The sequence below is a fragment of the Lemur catta genome, chromosome 14, assembly GCF_020740605.2.
Source record: "Lemur catta isolate mLemCat1 chromosome 14, mLemCat1.pri, whole genome shotgun sequence".
NCBI lineage: Eukaryota > Metazoa > Chordata > Mammalia > Primates > Lemuridae > Lemur > Lemur catta.
This window is the reverse complement of record NC_059141.1, coordinates 5,226,068-5,252,996: the sequence shown is the minus strand read 5'-3', so window position 1 is coordinate 5,252,996 and position 26,929 is coordinate 5,226,068. Positions and strand designations below refer to the sequence as shown.

The 26,929-nt window shown below is 44.1% G+C and overlaps 2 protein-coding genes across 5 annotated transcripts in view; one reads left to right on the top strand and one right to left on the bottom strand.

The window, feature by feature from the left end:
* Positions 1–13,073, top strand: part of EDRF1 (erythroid differentiation regulatory factor 1) — a 36,837-nt gene extending 23,764 nt beyond the window's left edge. For 2 of the 4 annotated variants that reach the window (XM_045567842.1, XM_045567844.1), the window contains 7 exons: positions 379–602; positions 1,962–2,120; positions 2,292–2,441; positions 3,836–3,989; positions 6,576–6,691; positions 7,474–7,622; positions 12,241–13,073. In XM_045567842.1, the coding sequence (XP_045423798.1) occupies positions 379–602; positions 1,962–2,120; positions 2,292–2,441; positions 3,836–3,989; positions 6,576–6,691; positions 7,474–7,622; positions 12,241–12,415 (1,127 nt within the window). In that variant the 3' untranslated portion in view covers positions 12,416–13,073. Of the gene's footprint in view, positions 1–378; positions 603–1,961; positions 2,121–2,291; positions 2,442–3,835; positions 3,990–4,016; positions 4,084–6,575; positions 6,692–7,473; positions 7,623–12,240 lie in introns of those variants that run through there. The other 2 variants (XM_045567843.1, XM_045567845.1) reach the window with 2 other exon arrangements.
* Positions 13,074–15,372: 2,299 nt separating this feature from the next.
* Positions 15,373–23,330, bottom strand: MMP21 (matrix metallopeptidase 21). Its single transcript, XM_045567999.1, has 7 exons — positions 23,169–23,330; positions 21,663–22,191; positions 20,293–20,432; positions 19,876–20,017; positions 18,605–18,862; positions 16,128–16,300; positions 15,373–15,874 (listed from the first exon to the last, which is right to left on the bottom strand). The coding sequence occupies exons 1-7, from the start codon at positions 23,328–23,330 to the stop codon at positions 15,575–15,577; spliced, it is 1,704 nt and encodes a 567-aa protein (XP_045423955.1). The 3' UTR covers positions 15,373–15,574.
* Between the last annotated feature and the right edge of the window lie 3,599 nt (positions 23,331–26,929).

Below are 26,929 nucleotides of genomic sequence, written 5' to 3'. Positions count from 1 at the left end.
TCTGCTTGGCTTGCAGATGGCTGTCTTTTTTCTCTGTGTGCCCTCCCAGTGTCTCTTCCTCTTATAAGGACACCAGTCATATTGGATGAGGGCCCCACCCTATGACCTCATTTAAGCTTGATTACCTCTTTATAGGCTCTATCCAAAATAGAGGCATATTCTAAGGGACTGGGGGTTAGGGTTCAACATATGAATTTTGGGAGTACCCTTCACTTTGTGTAACATGCATGATGACAGCAGTGCACCGTGGTCAACTCCAGATGGTGGACTTTCCACCAGCCTCCTGTCATTGCCTCTCTCCTCTCATCATCACGTCAAGAGGTGGTGGCAGGTTTGTACTGATGCTTGCTTACACAGTTGTTTTCTTTCTTTGTGAAGTGAGCAAATCCGTGTCTGCCGCAGAGCAACAGTTGTGGAAAAAGAGCTTTTCTTGTTTCGAAAAGGGAATTCACAACTTTGAATCAATTGAGGATGCTACAAATGCTGCTCTTTTATTATGTAACACGGGAAGGCTCATGAGAATTTGTGCGCAGGCACACTGCGGTGCCAGTGATGAATTTAAACGTGAATTTTCACCAGAAGAAGGCTTGTATTATAATAAGGTAACACATTTGCTCATATGTTGGACTCATCCATTCACACCTGTTGTTTATTTACACGTTGCCATTGTTCCCCTAAAATATTATAAAAACTAAATATAATTAAATTACGGTGATGTCACAGGAGTAGACAGGTCATTAAAACACTTAGAAACTAGTGTAAAAGTAGTAAGAATTTAGTATTGAAGATAGCATGTTGAATTAGTAAGGAAAATAGGAGTCAGCAGATTGTTTGTGAAACAAGAGTAATGTCAAATGGATTAAACATGGACACGAAACTAAAAGTTGCCAGAAGAAAATACAGATAAGAATTTTATACGATGAGGTAGGGAAGGACTTTCCCAACTTGACACAATAAACAGAAATCCCAGGTAAAATTTGAATAAACTTAAATGTATAAAAATAAAGGTTTACAAATGCACAACAGAAAGTAAAATTGAAAGCAAACCACAATCTGGGGAAAATACTTACAACATACATGACAGATCATAGATTAATACATATCTATAAATAATATATAAAAAAAATTAAGAATCATTGAAAATAAACCACCCAAATACAAAGGCAAATAACCTTGATCATAAAATATGTACATTTAGAAAAAGTAAGTGGCTAATATGTATTTAAGACAAAATGGCAAAATTTAAATTTTTATCAAATTTAAAAATTGAGTTTCCTTTATCACGTTGCCAAATTTTCTGGCGAATGACAGCGTCCATCCATTGTTGGGGAGGGTGCAAGGAAGCAAGTACTCACATAGTCGAGTACTTTGAAGCCATTTAAAAATGACAATAGTGAAGAATGTTCGAAGCAAACTAAATTTTAAAATAAAAGTGACGTTCTTTTTATTTTTCATTTTTAAGTCTATATACACACAGAAAAAAGAATGAATAAATACACACCAGAAATGAAGACATTACTGCTCTGTGATTTTGTTTGTTTAAATACAATGGCTATGTATTAGAGGATGGGGTGATAAAGTGGAAGGAGTTACTTCTTTTTACAGGAGAAGCTGGCAGATTTTTAAATCTAGTTTACTAGTTATATAAACTGTAATTTTCATTTAGAAAGAAAAAAACCAAAGAAAGAAGATGCATCAGCATGAGTCAGAAAACAGCCCTAAGGATTGGCGTCCTGCAGACTTGAGATGGGGATGTGGAGTAGCGTTCAGTCCACTTTAAATAACTTTCTTCAGTAAAATGTTTTCATTGGCTTTTTTCCTTTCCTCATAATATTGTCCTTTTATAAACTCTCCCCAAATTAAATGAACATCTGGATAGTTTTGAAATATGTTTCATTTTAATGCAGTGTTGGTATATGTTCAAACTGAGTCAGAAATCGTCACTTCTTCCTTCCTCGCAGGCTGTCGATTACTATTTGAAAGCTCTAAGATCACTGGGAACACGAGATATACACCCAGGTGTTTGGGATTCAGTGAATTGGGAATTATCCACTACTTATTTTACCATGGCAACTCTACAACAAGATTATGCACCATTATCTAGAAAAGCTCAGGAGCAGGTAACATTTGCTGGATTATAAAATAAGTCCTCAACCTTATTTATTCCTTTGTTTAACAGATACTGAGCATCTGTTGTCATCCTTGACAAGGAGTATTTAAACATTTTAAAAATTCTCATAGTCATATTATGAGTTTGTCTTGTCTTTTCTCCCCCTTAAAAAAATGAATAGATTGAAAAAGAGGTCAGTGAAGCTATGATGAAGTCCCTGAAATACTGCGATGTTGATTCGGTGTCTGCGCGACAGCCTCTCTGTCAGTACCGGGCTGCCACCATCCACCACAGGCTGGCGTCCATGTACCACAGCTGTCTGCGGAATCAGGTACCGCCACTCCAGTGGAAGTGCAGTGCCAAGTCAGCTCAAAGTTTGCTGGGTGCTTCTCTTACATTTCCATATGTATTTTAAATGTAATCTATTCTAATTAGCTACTTTAGAAAAACTTGTAGGTGTTTTTCTCTCACCTATACCATATATTTTTCTCTGCTATAATTGGGTCTTAGTTGGCAAAATTATGTATTTGCCTGGGTGTGTTATTTAGATTTTTTAAAACGTGGGTAGGCCTTATAGTGATGTTTCTATGCAAATTTTAAAGTATGGTCTCCCACCTTTCATTGTGAAATAGAGCATACATACAGAAGCACATAGAAATATGTGTGGAACATAATACAGTTTAAAAAACAACAAAAGGAAACCCCTTTGTACCTAGCCTGGAAGTTAGGGGAAGAGTGCTCTAGAGAGCCGCAGGTGTGCCTCCCTCAGCACCACCCAGATGAACTGCTGTCCTGAATTTTCTACTATGTCCATACCTTTTTTGGTTTTGCCACTTAAGCAATATGTTTACATTTTACTTTGTTGTGTGCTTTATAAAACGAATCATACTGTATGAGTTCTTTTGTGGCTTATTGCCGTTCACTTCAACATCAGGTTTTTTAGATTCATCCTTATTGGTGCATGTAGCTGTTCATTTTCTCAGCTCAATAATGTTCATTAAATGAATGTATCAATGTTCTGTGATTAGTGAACTTTTGGGTTGTTCCAGTTTGAGGCTATTAGAAATAATCTAGTATCAGCAGTGTTATACATGAATCCTGATGCTCAAATGCATGTATTTCTAAGAACAATTTGGGGCTTAGGATAAAAGTACCTTCAGAGAGATTGCGTTGCTTCTGCTGGGAGTCTTGTGTCTACGGTTTCTCAGTGATGTTTTTTGTTTATTTTGTTGTTTTTCCCCCGTTGCTTAGTCCCAGGACAGCTTACCTTACAGTCCTTTGGCATGGGTTTACTTCTGCATTGCCCTTATCCTGAAAGTCTTGTCCTTTGAGGTCCAGCTTTATCTGGAAAGGATTTTCTATTAATACTTGGCTTTAGGAGGCCTGCAACCAAAATTCAGGTTTGCCCAGATGGCCTAATATCCTGAGAGCAAAAGTGAGCTTAAGAGTGCCAAGAAATCAGTAGGGGAAGAATAGTCTTTTCAGCAAATGGTTCTGGGACAACTGGATATCCACATGCAAGAGAATAGAATTGGACTCCTACCTCACGTCATATATAAAAATTAACTGAAAATGAATTAAAGACCTAAATGTAAAAACTAAAACTTTAAGACTTACAGGGGAAAAAAACAAAAAGCATATAGTGATCCAATCAGAAGACTTATTAAGTAGTGATTGTGAAGCCCCAGCCTTAGGATTTTTTTTAAATTTTATTTTTGGTTCTAGGTTGGTGATGAACACCTTAGGAAGCAGCACCGGGTGCTGGCAGATCTCCATTACAGCAAAGCTGTAACGCTTTTTCAGCTTCTGAAAGATGCTCCCTGTGAACTACTTAGAGTGCAGTTAGAAAGAGTAGCATTTGCAGAATTTCAGATGACCAGTAAGTCTTAACTTTTTCATTTCTCAGATATGTATGCATTGGCTTAGTGTTGGAATGTCTTAGAGTGAGGCAGACCTGTGGATCTCTCTTGGATGTAAGTAATATTGTTTTCTTTTTAATTTGCCCATGGTTAATTGCTTCGGGTAGGGACCAGGAGAAGTCTCTACACTTTTTGAAGTGCTTTTTAAAACTTAAAGAAATGTATTAGTTATGTTTGATGACTAGCAATATTGAAGTATAGCTCATGAATTCCTTATTTGAAAAAAGTTTTGACAAGTCAGTTTAGACAAAGATTTAAATCAACATGAAAAATTGGAAATGGAGGAGCAACAGTAAGGGGGTAGTGGTCCTTACTGAATCCCTCTACACATAGAACTGACACTGGGCAGCTTTGGGTTATGGTTCTAGAATAGACACTGCTATAGAACCTGACCGAGGTGGAGATCAACTGGGAGAAAGAAAGAGAGAATGCTTTATTCTGTTGTTTTCCATGGCAGGGAGTAGGCAGATACTGCAGCCACTTAGCTTTTTTCCTAAGTTCTCTCCCTCTTGCTCCACCAGCTCCCTTTTCCTGCAGAGGGGTCTTTTGAGAAATAACTCCTATCTGATAAAGAAACAAGAAACAATTATTTGAAGTGTGGCAATTCATTTGGTTTCATTTCCGTTTTTTTCTTCCATAAAATAAATACTTTATATATGTCTTTGTATAGGTATGCAGTAACGCTGGGAGGATGCACGAGACTCTGATAACATTGCTTGCCTCTGGGGAGGGAGCCTGGGAGGCCGGGAACCTTATAAATTTGGGAATATATTACCTATCTAAAACAGTTTCTGCAAATACTTATTAAAATTGTTTTTGTTTCTTTTTTCCAGTATATAATGCATGGCTAGATGTGTGGGATAGTTACTAGGATTAACAGTAGCCCTTTCTAGGGGAAGGTTTGGGGTGAGCCTCAATTTTTACTTGCATCTTTGAATTTTCTGCTATGTTTGAATTCCTTAGAATGAGCAGGCATCATTTTTATGGAGAGATACTGGGAACAAATTTGCTAAAATCATAAATGTGGTTAATGCCCTTTTTTAAAGGTTTTAGTAGTATGAGTACCTTAGAAAAATGATGTAAATATTTTAGGGGGCTTTGTTAACCAGGTTTGTGGATTTTATGAACCAAGTTAATAAATGCTCTAGTTTGTAACATCTTTTATTCTCTTATTTTACCCAATGTATTTTTTCTAGTACATATAACTCAAATTTACCTTCCTCATGTCTTTATCATCTGGTTCCTGCCCCAACAGCATTTTCATACATAATAAATAGCTTGTCTTCCAGATGCTAAATCTATACTGAAATCACATTTATCCATTGATTTTAAAGATAACAGGTTATTTATAAAGTAGAGGATTATGCTTTAAAGGAAGAAGGGAAGTTATTTGCTCCCCATCTGTAGAGGTGGGGACTCCCCCAGACCACACCCTTAGGTTTGGCAGTTCACTGGAAGGACTCATAGAACTCACTGAAAGCTGTTCTGCTTATGGTTAATTACAGCAAAAGGATATGCATTAAAACCAGCCAAGGGAAGAGGCACGTGAGGCAGAATCCAGGAGAGTTCCTAGTGTGAAGCCTCCAGTTTGTCCTCTCCCAGTGGGGTTACAGATGGCGCTAACTCCCCCTAGCAATGATGTATGATGTCACAGTGCTCATGGAGTGTTAACAACCAGGGAAGCTCACCAAAGCCTTGGTGTCCAGAATTTTTATTGCACCTTGGTCACATAGACATAATTTACTGCCCCGTGGCTGATCTTCGTCTCCAGCCCCTCTGGAGATCGAGCTGTTAGCATGGGGCCTGAAGCCCCCATGGTAAATCACACTATTAGACTATCCAGTGTGGCCAAAGGCTTCCCAGGTAAACAAAAACACTCTTATCAGCAGGACATTTCAAGGGCTTAGAGATCACCTTCTGGGAGGCAGGGACAAAGGCCAGACCTCTGTTTGGACAAGAGTAAACCTTTGCTATACCACCACATACTCAATCGAATGTCAGCTCCAGGAGAGCAGGAGCAAAAGTGCTTTGTAGTATCTGACAGCTACAGAAAAGTTTTATTCAGAAAGTTCATAAATGAAAACTTGTTCATCTGGTCTGACTTCCTGCCTTGAACAGAAAGGTAATACACCTGTTTTACAGGTAAGACAACTGATGCTAAGTGCTTAAGTGACTTGACCAACATCACTTGACCATTTACAACTGGTAAATAATGGGGTGGCCCTCAATCCCCAGCCTCCTCTCCACTGGTCCCCTTTAACCTAATGCTTCAGGTACTGGCTTCTGTTCTGAAAACATGGTGTTCTCAGCTGGACAAAACCAAATGGTAAGGCAGCGAAACAGTAATTATTTATTGCTTCGGCCAGACTTAATATTTTTCTCAAGGGAAAATTATTAAATAGAAGTTGGATTTAGAAGATTTGTTGAGATTCTCAACCGCTTCCTTTATGGTGCTTAAAAATCAGAATTTTCATGACTATGTTACTATTAGATGGGTTTCTAGATTTATATTTAAAGGAATGATCGCTTTGTGTTAAATACTTTAGGTCAGAATAGTAATGTTGGAAAATTGAAAACACTGTCTGGGGCTCTTGATATAATGGTGAGAACGGAGCACGCATTCCAGCTCATCCGGAAGGAGCTTGCAGAGGAATTTGACCAGGTAAGTGGAGAAAATCTTTTTGTTGTGTGTGAATTTGAATGTATACAGTGGGCATATGTTATGTGTTTATGTATGTATGTGTTTTGTGTGTATATGTAAATACATGTATATATATATGCTATGCATGAAAACATATTAACAGTGATTTCTTATGTTTGCTTGGTACAATTAAACTCCTTTCATTTATATCTGAAAAATTTTTAAGAGTATGCCTTAATGAGGCCCATAGACCATGCTTAGCAAGTTACAAAGTCTCTTAAGTTGTTTTTTTTGTTTTCTGGAGTTTTTTGTTTGCCTATTTTTTAAGAGAAAGAAAGGCCTATGTCCCCTTTTATAATTTCCACTAAATTGCCTGGGAGCAGTTGAATGGTGAGGGGGCTTAAACAGGCTCCTGGAGAAGGAATTTCTAGTTTTCTGGGCATTCCAGCATTCATGCCACCTGCTATTGCTTAAAAGCTTCCCTAAGTCCCCCTGGTACACCCACCTATGGCTTCCCTAACTCTGGCTGGTCAAGTTCTGTCCAATACCGATTTCCATGTTGTGTCTGATGGTGAGAAGTCAGGATATTTTCATTAAGGATTATTTTCTTCTACCCAAGTGCCTATTAGGTATGAGACATTTTTATTATGTGTTTTAGTTTATCAAAGTGACCCAGGTGTGCTTTTTGTTTGTTGTTTTTGGTTAAAAAGTTTACTGTATTAATGAAACTGCACTTCCATCACTTTAGTATAAAACTACAGTTGTTGGATAGCTTAAGTGAAATAACTTTTTGTTGTTTTTAGCCTAAGAGTGGTGAGACTGCTCCAGCTGCTGATTCTTCTAGTCTTAATCAAGAAGAAGTGATAAAACTGCTCAGTATATTTGAATCTCGGTTGTTGTTTCTTCTCCTTCAGTCCATCAAACTGTTATCTTCTACTAAAAAGAAAACAAGGTAAATTAAATGGTTATTTGTGGAAATTTCTTTCCCAGCACCTTACCTATAAAAATAATATAAATAATCTCTATTGACATTGTGAAGAAAAGATAGGTTGTATTCTTTCTTATCTCTTATGTGGATAGGTCAGGGTTTTAAGTGGCGTTCCTTACTAAACTAGATGAGAATCATCTCCATGTAGCCTACTACATATTGAGATCAGAGATACAAAAAATCTTGCTAAGGGTAAATACTCTATTGTTTATAATATTTTCCCAGAGAGAGAGGAATGACCCTGGAATGAAGATCCTAAATGTTTCTAATAACACTTCTGAACATTGTCTTTAATGGGAATCTGGACTATTGTTTTGATACTAAGGGCCAACTACACTGCAAAGTAGATGACAGAGCATCAAAGTCTTTCCTAAAGCCCCAGAAATTAATGAGGAGAAAACAAGAGTGAGCACCTTAGCAAAAAAAATGTTCTCACATGCCTATATCATCTTGTACAATTATGTTGTTTTGCCAGAGTAATTATTTTGGTATTATTAATTTAATTTGAAAATCCAATAGTAAGTACTAGTTCAGGAAAGTAATATAAATGGTATGCCTTTCTTTTTTTAAATATAAGTACAATTTGGCCATATTACAAAATTTGGAAAATAGAGAACAGAAAAAGAAAACTATCCTGTTACATCCATTGTTATCAGTTATCCTATGTATATTTTACCAATTTATATCTTAGGGTACAGATAATTTTTGTCTCTTTATTTTTTATGCTTTAATTTATATACAGTAAAATTCACTCTTTGTGGTGTGCAGTTCTTCAGACTTTGACCAATGCATACAGATGTGTGTCTGCCACCATAATGATGACACAAAACAGTTCCGTCACTCCAAAAATTCCCTCCTCCTGTTGTCCCTTTTTAGTCAACCTTTCCCCCACCTTGAACTCCTTAGGCTTTAAGGGAGAAAGCCTTCAGTCTCTTACCATTAAGTGTTACTAACATCAGCTGTGGGGCTTCCGTAGGTGCCTTTATCAAGTTGAGGATGTTTACACTTTCTATTCCTAGTATGCTGAGAGTTTTTTATCACGAATGGATATTGAGTTTTTGTCAAATGGTTTTGCTACATCTGTTGAGATGACCATGTGGTTTTCCTCCTTTAGTCTGTTAATATGGTGGATTGTGTTGATTCTTCAAATGTTAAACCAGCTTGGCACTCCTGGGATAAACCCCACTTTGTTGTGATGTATTATTCTTTTTATGTATTACTGGATTCCATTTGCTGATACTTTGTTGAGGGTTTTTGTGACTGTGCATGGGGGATATTGATCTTCAGTACATTTTTCTTGTGAAAAGCGACTTTGTCTGCTTTGGGTATTAGAACAGTGCTGGCCTCATAAAGTCAATGTGCTTATGTTTGCTCTTCTATTTTCTGAAGGAGATTAGAACTCCTACAGAATTAGAACTATTTCTTCCTTGAACATTTACTAGCATTTACCAGTAAAACCATCTTAACTTGGAGTTTGCTTTGTTGGAAGTTTTTGAGCAATGACTTCGGTTTCTTTTCAGAGATACAGTACTGTGTAGGCTGCCTTTTTCTTGAGTAAGTGGGGTCCATTTCATCTACGTTGATGAATGGATGGGTTCACAGTGTTTCCTCATTATCCTTTTAATGGCTAAGGGGGTTGTGGCGATAGCTCTTCTTTTAATCCTGATAGTGATAATTCGTATCTTGTCTCTTTTTCATTGATCTTTTCAGAGAACCACCATTTTTTAGTTCATTGATTTTTTTTCCCCCCCTTCATTATTTCTCTGTTTTCAATGTCACTGATTTCTGTACTTATCTTTATTACCTTCCTTCTGCTTGTTTGGGGCTTAATTTGCTCCTTTTCTGATTTTTTAAGGTGGAAGCTTAGATTACTAATTTGAGACCTTTTTCCTTTTTTAATATAAGAATTTGCTTCTAAAAATTTCTTGACACATAATCATGGACAAAGAAGAATAAAAAAAAAGAAAAAGAAATAAAAATTTCCTTCTAAGCACTGCTTTTGCTTGATCTCACACATTTTGATATATTTTCTTTTTTTGTTTGAAAATAATATTCCATATCCCAAGACGTCCTCTTTCATCTATTTGTTATTTAGAAGTGTGCTATTCAATTTCTAAATGTTGGAACTTTCTAGATACCTTTCTATTGATTTCTGTGCTGAGACCATAACTTTGTATGTTCTCCTTTCACGTTTGTGTACATTTGTTTTATGACCTAGAATAGGTTTGTCTTGGCACATGTTCTATATGTACCTGAAAAATCTGAGTATCCTGCTGTTTGAGGAAGAGTGTTGTGTAAATGTTGGTTAGGTGAAGTGGGTTCATAGTATCAGTCAGGTCTTCTGTCAGTTTACTGAGAGAGAATTGTTAGTCTCCAACTGCAGTTGTGAATGTGTGTTTCTCCTGTCAGCACTACCTTTTTGCTTCATGTATTTTTGAAGTTCAGTTAGGTACATAAACATTTAGGATTGTTATATCTTGGAGAATTGACCCGCTATCACTATGTCATATCCCTCTTTGATATTAATATAGCTACTCAGCTTTCTTTTGGTATATTTTTCCATTTATGTCTTTTATATTAAAATTCAGTTTCTTACAGATGACATATAGTTGGGTCTTGATTTTTTTAATCCAATCTTATAATTGGTGTCTATAGACCATGCATATTTAATGGACTCTTTTTCTGCCTTCTCTTGGGTTAATTAAACATTTTCTGTGATTCCATTTTATTTCACTATTGATTTATTATTTGTACCACTTTTTAATTATTTTAGCAGTTGACTTGGGGTTTGCAATATACACCTTTATTCAGAGGCCACCTTCAGATAATATTGTCCTACTTCACATGTGTTGTAAAGACCTTAGAACAATATACTCCCAATTCTTTCCTCCCATCATTTGTATTACTAACACATTTTACTTTTACATATGTTATAAACACAATATACTGCTACTAGCTTTTGCTTTAGGCAGTTACTTTTAGAGAAGTTAAAGATTTGGTGCGAAGTGTGCTATAATAAAGCAAACAGGAGTTTCATGTACTTTCATTTATTCCATTTCCAGTGCTCTTTACCTTTTTGTTTAGGTACCATTTTCTGTCTGACATCGTATTCCTTCTGCCTGAAAAACTTCCATTAATGTTTTTGTAGTGTAGGTCTGCTAGCAATGAATTCTGTCTTTTTGATTGAGATTCCTCATTCCTTTTTTCAGTTTTGGAAGATCTTTTGCAAGGTACAGAATTCTGGGTCCACAGCCTTTTTATTCCAATACTTTAAAGATCTCATTCCATTGTCTTCTGGCCTGAATTTTTTTGTTTGTTTGTTTGTTTGTTTGTTTTCTCTTTGAGACAGAGTCTCTCTCGGTTGCCGTGGGTAGAGTGCAGTGGTGTCATCATAGTTCACTGCAAGCTCCCTGCAACCTCAAACTCCTGGGCTCAAGTGATCCTCCTGCCTCAGCCTCCCGAGTATCTGGGACTACAGGTGTTACACGCTACCACACACAGCTAATTTTTCTATTTTTAGTAGAGATGGGTCTCACTATTGCTCAGGCTGGTCTTGAACTTCTTGCCTCAAGCTATCCTCCCTCCTCAGCCTCCCAGAATGCTAGGATTATAGGCATGAGCCACCACACCAGTCCCTGAATGTTTTCCGATGAGAAGCCTGCTGTGATTCTTACCTTTGTTCATCTGTTTGTAATGTGCCTTTTTTTCCTCAACTGCCTTCAAGGTTTTCTGTCCCCATCCCACCCCCTAGCAGTTTGAATAGGATATGTGCAGGTGTGTCACAGTGGTTCCTACCCCTTCTGTTATCTGGTTATATGAACCAGGGGCCTGCATAGCATATGGTGAACTGCCACGTACAGCCATGTAATTACTGGTCTTTTCCAGGAGTAACATAAGTATAATACATTGATCTGTCATAAGGGGTAAATGTTTCCAGAACAAACTGTAAACTTAAACAGTTTTTAAAGGGAGTACTGTATAGTACTCTTCAGCTGAGGGGCATTCTTCACCACAGAAGGTGTACTGACATTTTTAGAGTAAATTGAGGTGCAGCAGTTCCTGGAAGTCAGAAGTGTGTGCTTGAAGTCCGAGGGAGTTCCAGCTCTACAGCCTGCAGCCCAGCAGTTGCTGTAGATGTGTGTTTGTTAGCACTGTGTGTGTGAGGCTCCCCCTGCCCTAGCTGGTCTCTGCTATGTTTTCTTCCTGGCATGTTCATCTGACACTCTGTTTCCTTAATTGCTTATTATATGTCTTCCCCCAGTGCCCCCGCCCTCAACTCTTACCTCAGTAGAATGCAGATTCCACAAAGGCAGGGGCTTTTTTGGTCTGTTTTGTTGACTGCCAAGAGCAGTTCCTGGTACATAATAGGCACTCAATATTTATAAAAGGAATGAACATTGGTTTTAATTGATGTATTGAAATAAATGTCTAAAAACAGGCCCATGGGCAATAGCTATAAGAAGGTAGGTGTGAAACACCTCTGAAAAGTGACTCCGGGGCTGTTCCTGTTGGTTTTGTTGGATCTCTGAACTATTGGCGGACATCGAAGTTCCCTTTAACTGTCTTTTTTTTTTAACCCCAGCAGTAACATTGAAGAAGATGTAGTCCTCAAAACCAACAAGCAAGTTTACTCCCAGCTTTTGAGAGCTACCGCAAACAAAAATGCAACTCTTCTGGAGAGAACTGAGGTTATCATCCACCTGCTGGGCCAGCTTGCCCACGGGGGCAGCAGGCCGGGCAGCAGTGCCGTCCAGTGACCCGAGCATAGGCCGCTGCGGACTCGCTGTCAGTGCCTTCTGAACACAGGAGCTGGTTTGTCCATTCGGTGCTTCATTCATTAAATGTGAGGGAAAATCCATTTAAAACAGATACAGCAGTGAAAACAGAGTTATCATTTCCTGCAACAGATGAATATGGTTGAGTCTTTCGTTGTCTTCATTTGAAGTGCTAAAATTGGAATCAAACTTAAAGCTTCCAGCATTTATTTCTTTGAGAAGTACATAGTACCTCAATATTAATAGACGTGCTGTGATACAATTACACTTTTGAATATTTCTGAAGTACGTTAAGCTACATGGGTTTAAGGTATGATTATTTTGGATAAGATGTTACTTTGGTCAAGAGAACTTTTATCCAAATGATTTTACAAGTTCAAGTGGGTTAAAGAAACTTCCTGTACATCTACAATGTTTTCTTCTAAGTTGCACAGAAAAAAAGTGTGCCCTTCTTAAGCTTCGGTGCAGGAGTTTTCAAAGACTAGCTGTTGTGCAATTCACTGTATTTAATGCATGTTCCAAGGGGATTCACTTACCTTTGACTTTATATGATGATCAGGAATAGGTACTACCCTTTTTTTATTTTAAACTTGAAACTGTGAATAAGGTAAGAAAACTATTTTGAATAAATTATTTATTTCAAATGTCTTTGTATTTTTCCATTTTGCATTCTTCACATTGAGTTTTGATTTGAACTCAGTCTGATTAATACACTTTACAAAGTAAAGCTCAAAACATTAAAAGTAAAATTCTGCCATTCACTAAATTCTCACTAGAATATTTTATTACTGGCTGCTGTTATGTGGCTCTTGTCCAGTTGCATACAAACGTAACTCTTTTTTTAATGCCTATAGTGTACAAGGCTGTATTTGTCCTTCATAATTAATACTCTCAATGTCAAGGAAGGCAGTGTAACATGTAAAGCAGACTGACTCTTCCATGGCGGGGTCAGGTCTGTGTGTGCCCCTGCTGCAGGCAGGTCTGCTGGCCGGGACCTGGGGCAGATGTACTCCGGGATGCTGCCGACCATGCGGGCCTGCGGTGGCAGTGCCATTGTGCAGGTCCTCCCTGTTGGCCAGCAGCCCCTCCTGCACACTAGGAACTGGCTGAAATAAACTGGTTTTAAGTTGAATTTTTACAATCTGCTTTCTCTTTCAGGTGTTTTCATTGACAATAAGTTGACATCCATCATTGCTTAACAGAATTTTCTCTTGCCATTTGTCTACTTCCTTGTTTATTTAGTTTGCATTGTCCTTGGGACAGATTTGCATCTGTTCGCAAAAATTAATCACTGAAGCATTTAAAGTTTTGCTCAAATCGTGGAAAGCAGTTGTGTAAAATCAGTAATGTCTCATTTCAGGACTGCTGTCATTCTGTTTCTGTGTGCAACAAGTGCACACACAGGATAAAACTGTCTTTACTCTGCTAGTCCAACCTGGACACTTCCATTGATTAGATCATCTTTTGGATTAATAGGTGAAAAAAAGGATTTTCCTACTTATGTAGAAATCAGCTGGGGTCAGGGTATTAGAGTGGCTTATCTTGTCTGCCAGCCCCTCTCCTTAGCTAAACAGCCTTTCAGTAAAGAGGAAAGAGGAAAATTTGTTTTTAAGCAAGAAAATATAAATTCTAGCCATCTTCCTTTGTCAAAGCAAAAACATGGAAGTTCTTACAGGGAAGAAAAATTAAATGCATTTGAAATTGCTTATTTTAATTTAGATTAAAGCTTCTTAAAATACCTGTGTTTTAGTTGTTCTTTTAGAAGAAATGTGGTATTTGTGGCCTGTTCATTGAGGCTACTGAATCTTTTTTAGAATATTTCATTGCCCAAATTTTGTCCACATTGTTACATATGACGTTGGGGTTTTTGTTTGGTTTTGTTTGGGCTAAGAGTTAATAGATCTGGCTTGGTGCAGTGGCTCATGCTTGTAATCCTGGCACCCTGGGAGGCCAAGGTGGGAGGATCGCTTGAGGTAAGGAGTTCAAGACCAGCCTGAGCAAGAGTGAGACCCGGTCTCTACTAAAAATAGAAAAATTAGCTGAGTGTGGTGGCACAGGCCTGTAGTCCCAGCTACTTGGGAGGCTGAGGCAGGAGAATTGCTTGAGCCCAGGAGTTTGAGGTTGCTGTGAGCTAGGCTAATGCCATGGCACTCTAGCCCAGGTGACAGAGTGAGACTCCATCTCAGAAAAAAAAAAAAGAGTTCATAGCTCTATTATGTAAAAGTTAAAGGCGTATAATGCCTATCCTAACTATAACTGATACTAGAAAAATAAAATTATCCAACTAGCTTCAACATAGAGTGCTTACTGCTTTGCAGAGAGAAGAGAACAGTAAATGAGTTACGGTTCTCTTCAGGACCATCTGGGACGCGGGTCTGTGCACTCAAACAAGAGGGCGCCTCTGGTGGCAGGGCCGGAGACCACCACGGGGACAGAGGAAAGTGCAGAGGGCACTGGGCGGGAATGCGGAGATGGGGGCTCAGGGCTACCACTAGGTCTGACTTTTGGAAGGACACAACTAATGAAGTTTGGTTTCTTGGACTAGAAATGTGCACAGTAGTATCTGTCCTGCCACTGTGACAGACTTGCGAAGATCAAGAGACAAATACACGTGAAAACCTTCTGTGCACTGTCAAGTATTAGAGAAATGTCATTATGACAGGGATTTTGGAGTGTAGTTAATTTGAATTCTGTGACCTTTCCCATTGACCCCCTCGGTAAAATCACCGCCATGTAGTTGAGAGTGGCATCTCCTTCCTTGATGGCTTGCCCGTGGCCCTGGCTGCCTTCCACATGCTCGCGGTTGGTGGGGCGGGCGGCGTCGGGACGGCAGCAGAGCGCCACAGAGAGCGGAAACAAAGACAGGGATTCCCCCAGGTGCTTGGGTTTGAATTTTTTTTTTTTTTTACCTTTCCTAAAAAATTAGTAAAATAATTTGGTGAATTATTTTTTGCTTGAGCAATTGATTTTTAAATCAAGTACTTCTAAAGTTTCAAGTAAGGCTTTTTCTATTGGATTTTAGCTAGAGAGCTATATTCACTTCAGCTACTAAAAACTTGGTTTGTTTTCTTTGTAAAAGAAATCAGATTTTTTTCTCTTAGAAGAGAAATCCTATGACTGTCTCCCGTTTCCTCTTTCTCATTACATGTTCAGTGTGGAGATGTGGACATCACAAATGTCGAACCACTTCTCTGAAATAGGCTTTTTTGGAAATAAGCCATTAGTAGGAAGCCAAGAATTCTGTTGTTTGTCCTTGTCATTAACTACTTTCCAGTATGCATTGTCTTTGAAAAAGAAAATGGAGTTGTATGTGTAGGAGTAGTAAGCTGAATCTATATTTCTGAAAGGGTGGTTTTGTGGTACGATCGCCGGAAAAACTTCAGTAATCTTCATTGGATAAGAATTAAGTACTTGATTTCTGTTGACATCAAATGCAAATACCTGCAAAGTAAATTAGACAGTAAGATGGGCTTTTCTGAACATTATTGATTTTTGTTATTTTATATCACTGAGGTAAGTCTGACTTTGCACCAAATTCTTCAGACCTGACCTTCTTAATTTTGCATCTGAATGATCTGTCATTGCTATTTAGCTCTGAAGTAATTGAGAACAGCATTTAACTAAGAACTTGTCGTCTGACAGGAGAAAAGTCAAGGGTGACAGGAGCAGTGTTAGGCTGGAGCCTTCCACTTACCAAGGACTCCTTGAAGAAGTAAATTAACTGCTGCCTCCGGTCATAAAAGGCTGTGTCCAGGGGACTTGGGATGCCAGGAAATCCTTCTGAAATCAATTTGGGGTAGCTTTTTCCTTGTTCATCTTCTGCATAAGCCTGATCCTTGTCACAGTCATATCTCCAGTACTGATTTCCTGAGAGCCAACCAAAATATGTTCATGTGGTTTATTAATATTAAATAACAGGAAACATGACAAGAAGGACAGCTTTCAGTACAGGTCTCAGCCAGTCATGTGTGCTGCTCAGCCATGACCCCAGGAGAAAGGGCTTTCAGCATCTGAGTGAGGCCTCCACTCAAGTTGATTTCCCCAGCTAAATTACTTCTAGATTTGACCCCAGTGATGCATTTTTCTTACAGATCATGGCTGCAGTTAGAATGTTGGTACCTGTCACAGTGAACCCAGCCCGTCAACATTGTCCTCTGGGCTCTCATCAACAACAAAAATAATGTGATCTTTTTTTACCTTAAGTATCTTAGCTTTTTCTTCCTTCGTTATAGTCTAAAGATCTTCCTTTTACATGTCAGTGGCCCATGGATTAGAATCATTTTCCTGTCATTGATGTGAACCCTCTTTACAGAAGAAATCATGATGCTTATTTTTGGATTATACCTTTTCCCAGTGTTTTAGAATCATTTAATTCCACCACCACCTCCATTTTACAAATAAGGAAACTAGAATAAAGAATTGTAGTGACTCACTCAAATTCAGACAGCCTAGGTCAAGCCAGGGGCACAAGCCAGGGCTCTCCAGTTCCACCCAAGTGAGACTCTACCCACTGTCCTATGAAATAATGTCTTGTAACTTTGCTCCATTTTGTTTCAAAGTTCAAATGCTAGTTTCATGCTCTGAAACAGTAGGGGATTATTCTAGGCTTTTCTTGTTAGTTCCTAATCCTGCATACTTGGCATGTTGCCAACACACAATAGAATAAATCCACTGAGTTAGATATTTCTGTGTTCACAATTCATAGAATACCTCAAGCAGTTACATTCCTTAGCAACCAAATATTTAATATATTTGGAAAAGTTTGTGATTGAGAACAATGTGACATATGTCCAGTTAGAGAATGCAATTCACTCTATCTGGAATTTTTTTTAATTTAAAGTACTCACAACAAATTAAATTTAAGACATTTTTAAAGCTCCAAGAATAAAATACAGCTGTACTGTAGCAGTTCCCCACGATGACCTAATTCTATAATTAAGATTGAGTGTTGCCAACATAAATTCTAGTTTGGGACTTCTTAAAGCCCTGAAAGATGTGCTTCCAACTCTGAAAGACCTGAACTGTAAAAGTCTGCTGGAAGGCAATTTCCTCATGTAACAGAATTAAAGTAATTCTTCCTTTGTGTGATGTGAAGGAAAATTCAGTCCAGATTTATACACAGGATCCTTATGATAAAGTTCTTTGAGTTTGGCTCTTGCCTTGTCAACTTTTTGAGCAATTTAAAGAAATATAGTTCTATTACTAGGATTCAGGCCGGGAGAGTGTACACAACTTGTCTCTGGGTGGGAAAGGGGAAGGAAAGATCAGTGACCACAAAATCGTGTTTGTGATCAGAGGCCGTGTTTGGTTCTGCAAAGGTGCCATGCGTATGTGAACTGGGTACAGAGGTCCTTGACCAGGCCTTTGGGAATAGGGGGAAGCAGCTTCAAGAAGCCCAGACCTGGTGCCCTTTGCACATTCACCAGGACTGCAGGCCCCACCACCTCAACTTCTGCCTCCCAGCAAGACATTGACCTTCCCTGTCCAGAAACTGCCATTGATTGCTCCCTGTCTGCTCAGCGAAGTCCAGCTCCTGACCCTGGCATCTGAGGCTCTCCATGGTTGGGCCAGCCGGTTTTTCCAGCCTAATCTCATCCTGTGTTTGTCCCCTGCCACACCTCGAACCCACGGCTGCACAGACGTGTCTTTTTCATTCCCAGCTCTCAGGCGTTGCCTCTGCAGCTTGTCCCTGACCACCCACCCTCTCTTACACTGTTCCAGGTGCCTTTTCCTGCGCCTTCAGATCCCACCCAAGCCCTGACTCCTGGGACGCCAGCACCCAATTACAGGTGGCAGTGATCACCCTTTCTGCTTGGTCTACCCCTTAAAAACACTTATGTTGGTGGGCTTCCAAGGTTTATGTGGTTTTTTCCTCCTCCGGAGCCAGATTAAAACTTCTGTAGAGCAGGGCCCTTTCTTACAGTTTTTTGGCTACCACCTCAGTGCCTAGCAAAATTCGTTTGCTCCTTCATTTGTTTGATAACTTGAGCACCTTCTTAAAAAGATCAGGAGATATGACCCAGTCGCTGTGCTTATGGAACTTACAGTCTGATGGAGCAGACAGAAATTAAGCAGGTAATTACAATAGCGTTACAACAGATTCCTTGGTAAAGGCTCAAACATTTACTCTTAATAATTTGTTAAATGGAACTGTCCATGAAGAATCTTTACCTTTAAAAAAATAACGTTCATCTCTTCTCCATGTCCAGATGTGGACGAAAGCATCTATGTTTTGCGTTGGGATTCCATGCCAGCCGACGAGGATTTGGATAGGGTCCCCATAACGTGTCCTGTTGTTTCGGTTTTCATAAAGCCAGTACCAGCTTTTGCGGAAGAAATATGTGCTAAACCTCACCATCGTTTCTCCATATTGGTTTCTCTCTTTGCGAATCCAGTCAAATGCAGTATCAAATGATCCTTCACATGAACCTTGAAAAAAGAAAAAAATCCAGCTCCTTGGCACATGGTGCAAAACCTAACTTCTCCACTTTCATGTGTGACTTGAATAGAAGCGGTTGCAAAACTTGAGTTTTCTATTAAAACACCTTAAAGCAAGACACTGGAAGATTGGAAGTGGGCTGGGCAGGGAGCTAGGGGTCCCGGGCTGCCTACAGCAGTCCTGGTTCACAGGGCTGTCCTGGCTCCTCACAATGCTCCCGGTCACTCTCAGGTGTCTCCGTGTGGATTCTGAGTCATTAGGGAGGACTACCGTAAGTATAGCTAGTTGACGCCTCTTTTGACAACCAGTTTGACGTCATTAGTGGGAAGAAGTTTAATTCTGAGCACACACAAGAGTGGGATTTCCACTGGAGGAAATAATTGTGTCCTGGCTTTTGTTGTCTGCCAAGACTGAGTGCTGAGATCAGCAGGATGTGAGTGGAGCACAAATGGGAACGGTCTCTGTGAGGGACCTTTAAATGGAAAGGAGGACGGCTCTCCTCCCCTTGAACCTCTGTGCTAAATCACTGATCACTTTAATTAAATAATTAACTGCTAGTGCTTTATCCTGAACAATTAGGTAGAGATTAAAGCTTATCCTGGCAAGGCTAAGCTGCTCTTTGCCTTGGGATTGGAGTCAACTTCTTCCCGTGGCTTCTCTTGTGGGGTGCCATGGCACCGGTGGCCTGCTCGTGTTTAGAGAACCACTGTGCTCTTTTTCCCCCTAGCAAGTGTATGTGACACGTGGTAGAGAGGACACAGGAGGGACTGTCCACGGGAGTGTGCTTTGTCTTCTACGGTGGCCACAGCCTGGGCGGGACCACTTTTAACTAAGAATTGCACTATGGAGCCAGAGGGCAGCTACTCATGGGTGACATTGGAGTTGTACAACTTTGTGCCCCTTGGGGACCAGGCTCCCAGTGAGGAGCGACGGGGATCCTGGGCTTTGGAGTACTGAGCATCCGCTGTGAGCACTGGTAATGGCCTCCCCAGGACGGTCTTACCGTACAGCCTTTGAATTGCTTTTCTGTCTGACCAGTCCAGCTCAAACGCAGGCTCCTGGGGCGTGTAATTTGGTTGCATTATGGATCCTGTCCTGTAGGTGTGAGGCAAGCCGAGGACGTGGCCAATTTCATGCACGGCCACCTAGGAGAGGAGCATGAACCATCCGTATGGGGCCAAGCGGGGGTGATTGAGTAGCCCTGGGACCGGTCCCCACATTACAGAGGGCAGGCCTGTTCCCCAGGAAGAGCTGTGCTTGCTAAGGAGAAGGGGAACAATGGCGGGAACTGGGGAACCACAGACAGATGAACCTTCACAGGAGGGCGTCGACGCTCCATTGGAAAAGCTCTGGCCTTTTGGACTCTGGCCCCTGCTGCACTGCCCTTGCCTGTCACCGTGAGCAGCGCAGGACCACTGACCTTGAGAAGGCTGATGCCCATGTCACTGGTGGGAGGCGTGAAGTGTTCGTCATCATCAAAGTGAATGTCACCCAGGCGCCAGGCATGAGCAAACTCCTGTCCACTCCCATCAAAAACCCAAGGACAGCCCAGGTGCCGGCCTGGTGAGGGGAGAGGGAGGTGGTCCAGGTGAACGAGGAGTGCCCATGACCGATTCATCACCTGCTGGGCTCCAGCCTCAAGGAGCTTGCTGTCCGGTAGCAGAGGCAGACACAGTGTCAGCTCCTGGCTTAACTCCTCAACGGGAGGAGTACAGCAGTGCCTACAAAGTCTAAAGACTGCTAGCGGCCGGGTGCGGTGGCTCACGCCTGTAATCCTAGCACTCTGGGAGGCTGAGGCGGGAGGATTGCTTGAGGTCAGGAGTTCAAGACCAGCCTGAGCAAGAGTGAGACCCATCTCTACTAAAAATAGAAGAATTAGCTGTGTGTGGTGGCAAACACCTGTAGTCCCAGATACTCGGGGGGCTGAGGCAGGAGGATTGCTTGAGCCCAGGAGTTTGAGGTTGAGCCACCATAGTATTGAGCTATGATGACACCACTGCACTGAAGCCAGGGTGACACAGCAAGACTTTGTCTCAAAAAGAAGAAAAAGACGACTAGAAACAGAGCTAGGTGCCAAGTGTTGTGGAAGCAGAGAGGAGGGACGGTTTTATCCTCCCAGCCAGGTGAGTGTGGGGTTGGGGGACAAAAGTGGTGACTAAAAGGCCTGTGGGGAGAGAGACGAGATCTAGACCCTGACCTCCAAGTAGGTCATGAAACAAAGGAGCTCACCAGCTCCTACACTTGCATGTTTTTCAACCAACCATGTCCCTGTACTTAGCACTTCGGGACGTTAACCCAGTGAGACCAGCAGGACAGCTGTCAGCACCCCAAGTCGGCAGATGGGGCTGCAGAGAAGCTAAGCCATTTGTCCACATCCACCTGGCAAGGAGGCCGTGGCATCTGGGCCTGAGCCCCGTGTCCTTCTCCCTGGGAGGAGGTAGAGGGTGGGGGGTTGGTGTGTGCGGAGCTGTGGGGCAGCCCACAGGGGCCTTGCACCCACTGGGCTGCTCTTAAGGAGCAGAGGGCCTGGCCCTAACGTCCCTGTGTGGCTGGCCAGACTTCAGGGTGACGAGCCCCTCTTTTATAATAAGGCAACGTCCACAGACAGAAGGGGTCAATCTGCCCTGTCCTGAAGGTGTCACCCCAGAGCAACCCCGGGCGGTAGGGGTTTGAGCCAGCATTCTGCAGGGCACTGAGGCCGGGCAGAGGCCGAGGTGGCGTTTGCCCACCGCCCAGTGGCTGGCTCTTAGGCCCCGGGAAGCAGGAGGAACCAGCCTGCACCCTTCTCACCTCTCCCAAAACCCAGTTTTATGTCGACTGTGGCCCCAGGGGCGGTGAGATCCTCCCGGAAGTCCAGCGGTGTCACCTCGCTCCACATCCTGAAGGCCAGTCTGAAAATGTGTCTCTGCTCGTCCACGGAGAGCTGGCTGCTCAAGGCCTCGCCCACCAGCCTCCAGCTCAGGGTCTTTTTGGAGAAGGCCCTGAGGGCCCCTCCATCCGGGGGCTCCTCCTGCTGCCGGCCTGGCCTGGGCAGCAGCATTTGCAGGAAGCGCTTGCGGCGGGCCCTGGGGTGCGGGCCCTGCGGGGGCGGCGGGGCGGCAGGGGGCAGCAGCCTCAGGTCAGGGACTCCGCAGCGCGGCCTGTTCATGGCCGCCAGTGTGGCCGCGTCCAGCTCCCCGCTGGCCGGCAGCGCGTTCACTCGCTGGAACCTGCGCACGGCCTCGGCCAGGGCAGCACCCCTGGTGGCCTCTGGCGGCCCCTCGGGGCCGGGAGCCCAGGCGGCCTGTGCCCCCGACCAGCCGTATCTGGACAAGAATCGCTGTGGGAGAGAAACACCCAAATGTGTGGGGCCGCCACCACCCCAGCCTGCGAGAGACAGGGCGAGGCCGACGCGGACAGAGGTGGGATCTGCCTGTGGCCTGAGGGGGAGAACTGGGTGGGCCAGGTGGGGGTGCGGCAGGGAGGACAGGGTGGGAGGTGGGGACACTGAGGATGGCCATGCGTCACAGCCACGCGTCACAGCATGGAGGAGGCTGTGGAGAGGCCTGGCCTGTGAGCTGGGTCTGAAGACCTGGGGGCTTCTTCCCAGCCCACAGAGGCAGGGAGGCAGGGGGCCGGGCCGTGGCCGTGTGACAGGGCAGCCCAGGCAGACCTGGGCCAGCTGTCCTCCCTCACTGCCCTCACCTCCAGGGCACCCTTGGGCCTAGGGATTAACCTAGGAAATCCCAGCCATCTGCTTGCGGTGTATGGTGGCCAGTGTCCAAGACGAGTCTGAGGGTCTCATCCTGTCCACTCCCTGCCCACCAGGACTCTCCCCCGTTAGAGCCCCTGCCTGGGTCCTTCACCCGGAGCTACAGCGAAGGTGACGGATGCCACATAGGCAGCTCTGCTGAGGCACTGGACCCTGCTGCGTAGGGGACCTCTGCAGGGGCCACCCCCTTCTCCGAATCCTCAGAGACTGCCATGGTGGACAGCCGTGGAACACCCCCGAACAGTGACCTGGCTACTTACAATGTCACGTGCTTGCATGTAGACAGGCACCTGACATGTGAGTCTGCAGGCCGTGAGCACGGGGCGCCGCCCTGGGGGGGCCGCCAGTTAACATCAGGTTAGGCATCAATTCAGCATCCGCTGCTGCAGGAACCACAGAAGCTCCCGCCCAGCCTGCCTGGCCCTTATTGGCCTTGGCCGCCGTATGCTGGCCTGTGCATGTGTGCACGCGTGTGCAGGCGTGTGCACAGGAGTGTGCATGTGAGTGTGCCTGCAGCTGATGCTATTCTTCCCGGGCTCTCCTACCTGCGCAGCGTAGAGGTCGGTGATGGGCTTGGCCTGGCGCAGGGGGGATGGCTCCAGGTCCGAGTGGTCCCGGCTGTGGAAGAGGGTCTCGGGCTGGGCAGGCCTGGGGGCAGCAAACCAGCAAAGCAGCAGAGTCGGACGGAAGATGGAGGCAGCGAGCATGGTGGGACGGGAACTCCTGTGCTCCCTGCCTGGCTCCGTCCCCGTCTCCCTCCTTAGGAGCAGGGCCTGGGCCGGCTTTTGTAAGTGTTTCTCACCCAGCCCTGAAGTGTGCCCACTAGGAAGCCACATGGTGCTGCCTTTGAAGACCCCAGGACCACCTTTCTCGTGGGTGTGAGAACTCCTCTCCTTTCAGCCCCTGTGTTTGCACAACCCTCAGGTAATTGCATCCCAAAGTGGCAAACGCCTGCGGAATCCATTTCCATGGAGATAGGCGCGTGGGGGAGTTTGCTGCCTACGAGCCCTGGAATTGCTGCGGATTTCCACTGGCTCCACTGGCTCCCTTAGCGGAGGCACAAAACCTCGCCCCTAACAACCTGCATCTCAGAACTGGGCCCGAGCTAACAGCCATGAACATTAGTTTGCTCATAGTTTGGGTCAATTTTCTTTTTCTTGGTGAACTGGGGTTTGAAGATTTTGTTTCTCAGATTTTTTCTTGTTTTTATTTTTTTTCTTTATATAAAGAATACCTAATCAGTCAATATTATAAATTTTAAAAGGGGAAATTATATGATTTAGGTGGTAACATTTCTGTGAACATTCTTGAGATACAGCTGTCTACAAGCATAGAGAATTTGAGTTTGTATATAATTTCACATAAACCATGTATTCTCTATTACAACTCAACAGAATGTCACGGGCACTTTTTGTGTTTCTGAATGTATTTGTCATCCTAATTAATGACTGTATGTATGGTGTCCATTCTATGGGTCAGAGATGTTATATAAGGATAAACTAGAATCACTTGAGGTTCTAGGACATACCTCAGCCCACACTGTCTCCCTTGGTTTCTCAAGTCTCTCTGGGATCCTGAAAGCAGAGCCCTCCCCGCTGGGCTTTCATTTGAGCAGATCCAAGCTGATGGCCACCAGACAGCGTAGACTGACCGGGCCATAGCTGTCCGTGGGACTGAGCATGACAACGTGGACAGAGCAACACACACCACTCTCAGGCCTGAGCTCTAAGACCTCCCTCTGATCCTCCACAATTTCTCTCCCCTCAACTCCTGCCAGCTGCAGAGCATCTAGCAAGAAGTAGCCCGGGCCCCTGAGTGACCGTGGGGAACGCCTCCCTCAAATGCTTGATTCTGTGAAATGAGCCGGGAATAAACCCTTACTGTGCTGAGCCTGAGCCTTGGGCTAGGTCGGTGCAGCAGTTAGACAGCGGTGGTAACACAAGCCCCCAGAGGCCGCGTCTGTCCCCAGGAGCATCGTCAACACTCCCCCCACTCCCCGAGACCTGCCTCCCGCAGAGGCCACAGGTCGCCGTTCACCCTCGCCCTGGAGGCTGTGCAGGTCCAGGGGCAGGACGTCCTGACTACCACCTCCGGGTCCCCCCACGGTCCCAGCTGGCTCTGGTGTCTGAGTGGGTGACTGATGCACTGCCCTGGCCTCTCCGCTCCTGACGCTGGCCCGCAGCTTCTCAGCTGTGCTCCATGTGAGCTGCCCGTGCCTGGCCTCGCCCGGCCCCAGCAGCCCCTGAACTGCTGCACCTGTGAACCCACAGGTGTAGGCAGCCCCTGCGTGCCCACTGCCTGCTCTCCCTTTGTCCCTACCACATGGCCCTTTGACCCCAGCCGGGCCAACAGTCTCATCCCACCTACCAGCTTCCCTGGATCCTTGGTTTCTCCCCCTGCCCAGTTTAGAGCCCACAGACTGTGACTACACCCCTGACCTTGGTTGGATCTGACTTTTCTCCTGCACACCAGGGCTTGCTGAGCCCTGCTGGGGAGGAGAGACCCAGCGGGCACACCCGTGTCCTTTACACTCATGACTGAGCCCCTGCCTCCTGGCCTGTGCTGATTGGCAACCCCCTCACCACCCACCTTCCTTGAATATTTCCTGTTCCTCTACTTCCTTGGTGAGTCACACAGGTGCCTGCCACAGGCTGACTTCGAGGGGCAGGGGATGAGGAGGAAAAAGTAAGTACAGGTTCAGGCTCTGCTGCAGGAATTTCTAGCCCAGTATGTTCAGAGAGTCTGAAGGAAGTGAGTTAAAGTCCTTCAGACACTGGGAGTTTGCGGATGAGAGCTGGGAATTTCATGTCAAAGGTCTGATGAGCAGAGGGGTGTGTGTGTGTGTGTGTGTGTGTGTGTGTGTGTGTATGGGGGGGTTGCTATCCATTATTAATCCAGTCAGCGTTCAACAAATGCTTGTTACCGTCCAGGGACAGGGAGCCAGGGAGCACAGAAATGAACATGAGGAATGCACTCCCTACCCTCATGGAACTTGCATTCTAAGTGGAGAACACAGACAATAAACGGGGGGCGGGGGGGGGGGAAGGAGGATTCAAATAGTGACAGGTGCCAAGGATATAATTAGGGAAAGTGAGTGACTTGGGGGAAGGAGTCAATATTAAGGTGGGTGGGACAGACCCCTTGTGCAGCGGTTTGAGCAGTAACAGAAAGATGAGAGGGTCCCATGCATGGGATTTGGCCATGGTGTGTTTTAGGCAAAACAAAGGGCCAGTGCAAAGGCCCTGAGGCAGGGACAGGCTGGGGCACCTGCAGTGTAAGGGAAGGCAGACCAGCTGGCCAATGTGAGTGCAGAGGAGCCAGGTGGAAGGTGAGAAGGGGCAGAAAGTGGTCAGATGGTGAAGGACCGCAGGGCACAGGAGTTTGGATTTTGCTGTGAGCTCAGGTGGAGCTTTTTGAGTTGAGAAGGCCACCATTGACTAATTTATAAAGAACCTTCTGAGCAGCTCTGTGGAGGGTTGAGGCTGGTGTACACTGGATCTCTGAGGGTAAAACCTTCCTGGGTACCCTCAACCTGTCTGTTATTCTGACTCTGCTACAGCCCAGGACCCCTCCCTGGGCTCTAGGACAGTGGGCTTCCTGGGAGGGCACAGTCCTGCACTGTGACCCAGGGAGTCCATTCCTAGTTGGACCCCTGGATCGGGTGTTTGGCCCCACACCGAGTGCTGCAGGGCAAGACAGCCCCTGGGATGCAGGGGAGTGGTGCTCACAGGGACCTGCACAGCCACCGCGGTCCCTGTGCAGCCTGTGCTCTGACTGGCATAAAGGATGGAGCCAGGCGTCCTCTAGTCTCTCCACTCCGCTAGCTCTAGTCAAAAACTGTGCTTCTGAAAGTTAGATCTTAAAACCTGCATGACAGCTCTCCCTAAGGGGATAAGATGATCCCTCTTAGGGACTACTGTGGTTTGAATGTTTGTGTCCCTTAAGAATTCATGTTGAAACTTAGCCCCCAGTGCAACAGCAGTAAGAGATGGGGCCCTTAGGGGGTGATTGAGTCGTCAGGGCTCTGCCCCACGTGTGGATTAATGCGCTTAGAAAAGAGGCTTCAGAGAGCACTCAGCCTTTGCCCTCGCGTCCCTTCAGCCATGTGAGGACACAGTGTTCAGGGTGCCATCCTGGAAGCAGAGACCAGGCCCTTGTCAGATGCCAAACCTTGATCTTGCACTTTCTGGCCTCCAGAACTGTGAGAAAATAAATTTTTATTGTTTATAAATTACTACTTATAAATATCTTGGGTGTTTAGTCATAGCAGCACGCGGACTAAGACCGGGATCATAGGCTTGAGGAA

Excerpts from the sequence above, each read along its gene's own strand:
- MMP21 (XM_045567999.1), bottom strand. The coding sequence starts at position 23,330 with ATGCTCGCTGCCTCCATCTTCCGTCCGACTCTGCTGCTTTGCTGGTTT. Across the intron at positions 20,018-20,292 it reads TGGGCATCAGCCTTCTCAAG|GTGGCCGTGCATGAAATTGG; the intron begins GTCAGTGGTCCT and ends CTCCTCTCCTAG. Across the intron at positions 18,863-19,875 it reads AGCAATTCAAAGGCTGTACG|GTTCATGTGAAGGATCATTT; the intron begins GTAAGACCGTCC and ends TCTTTTTTCAAG.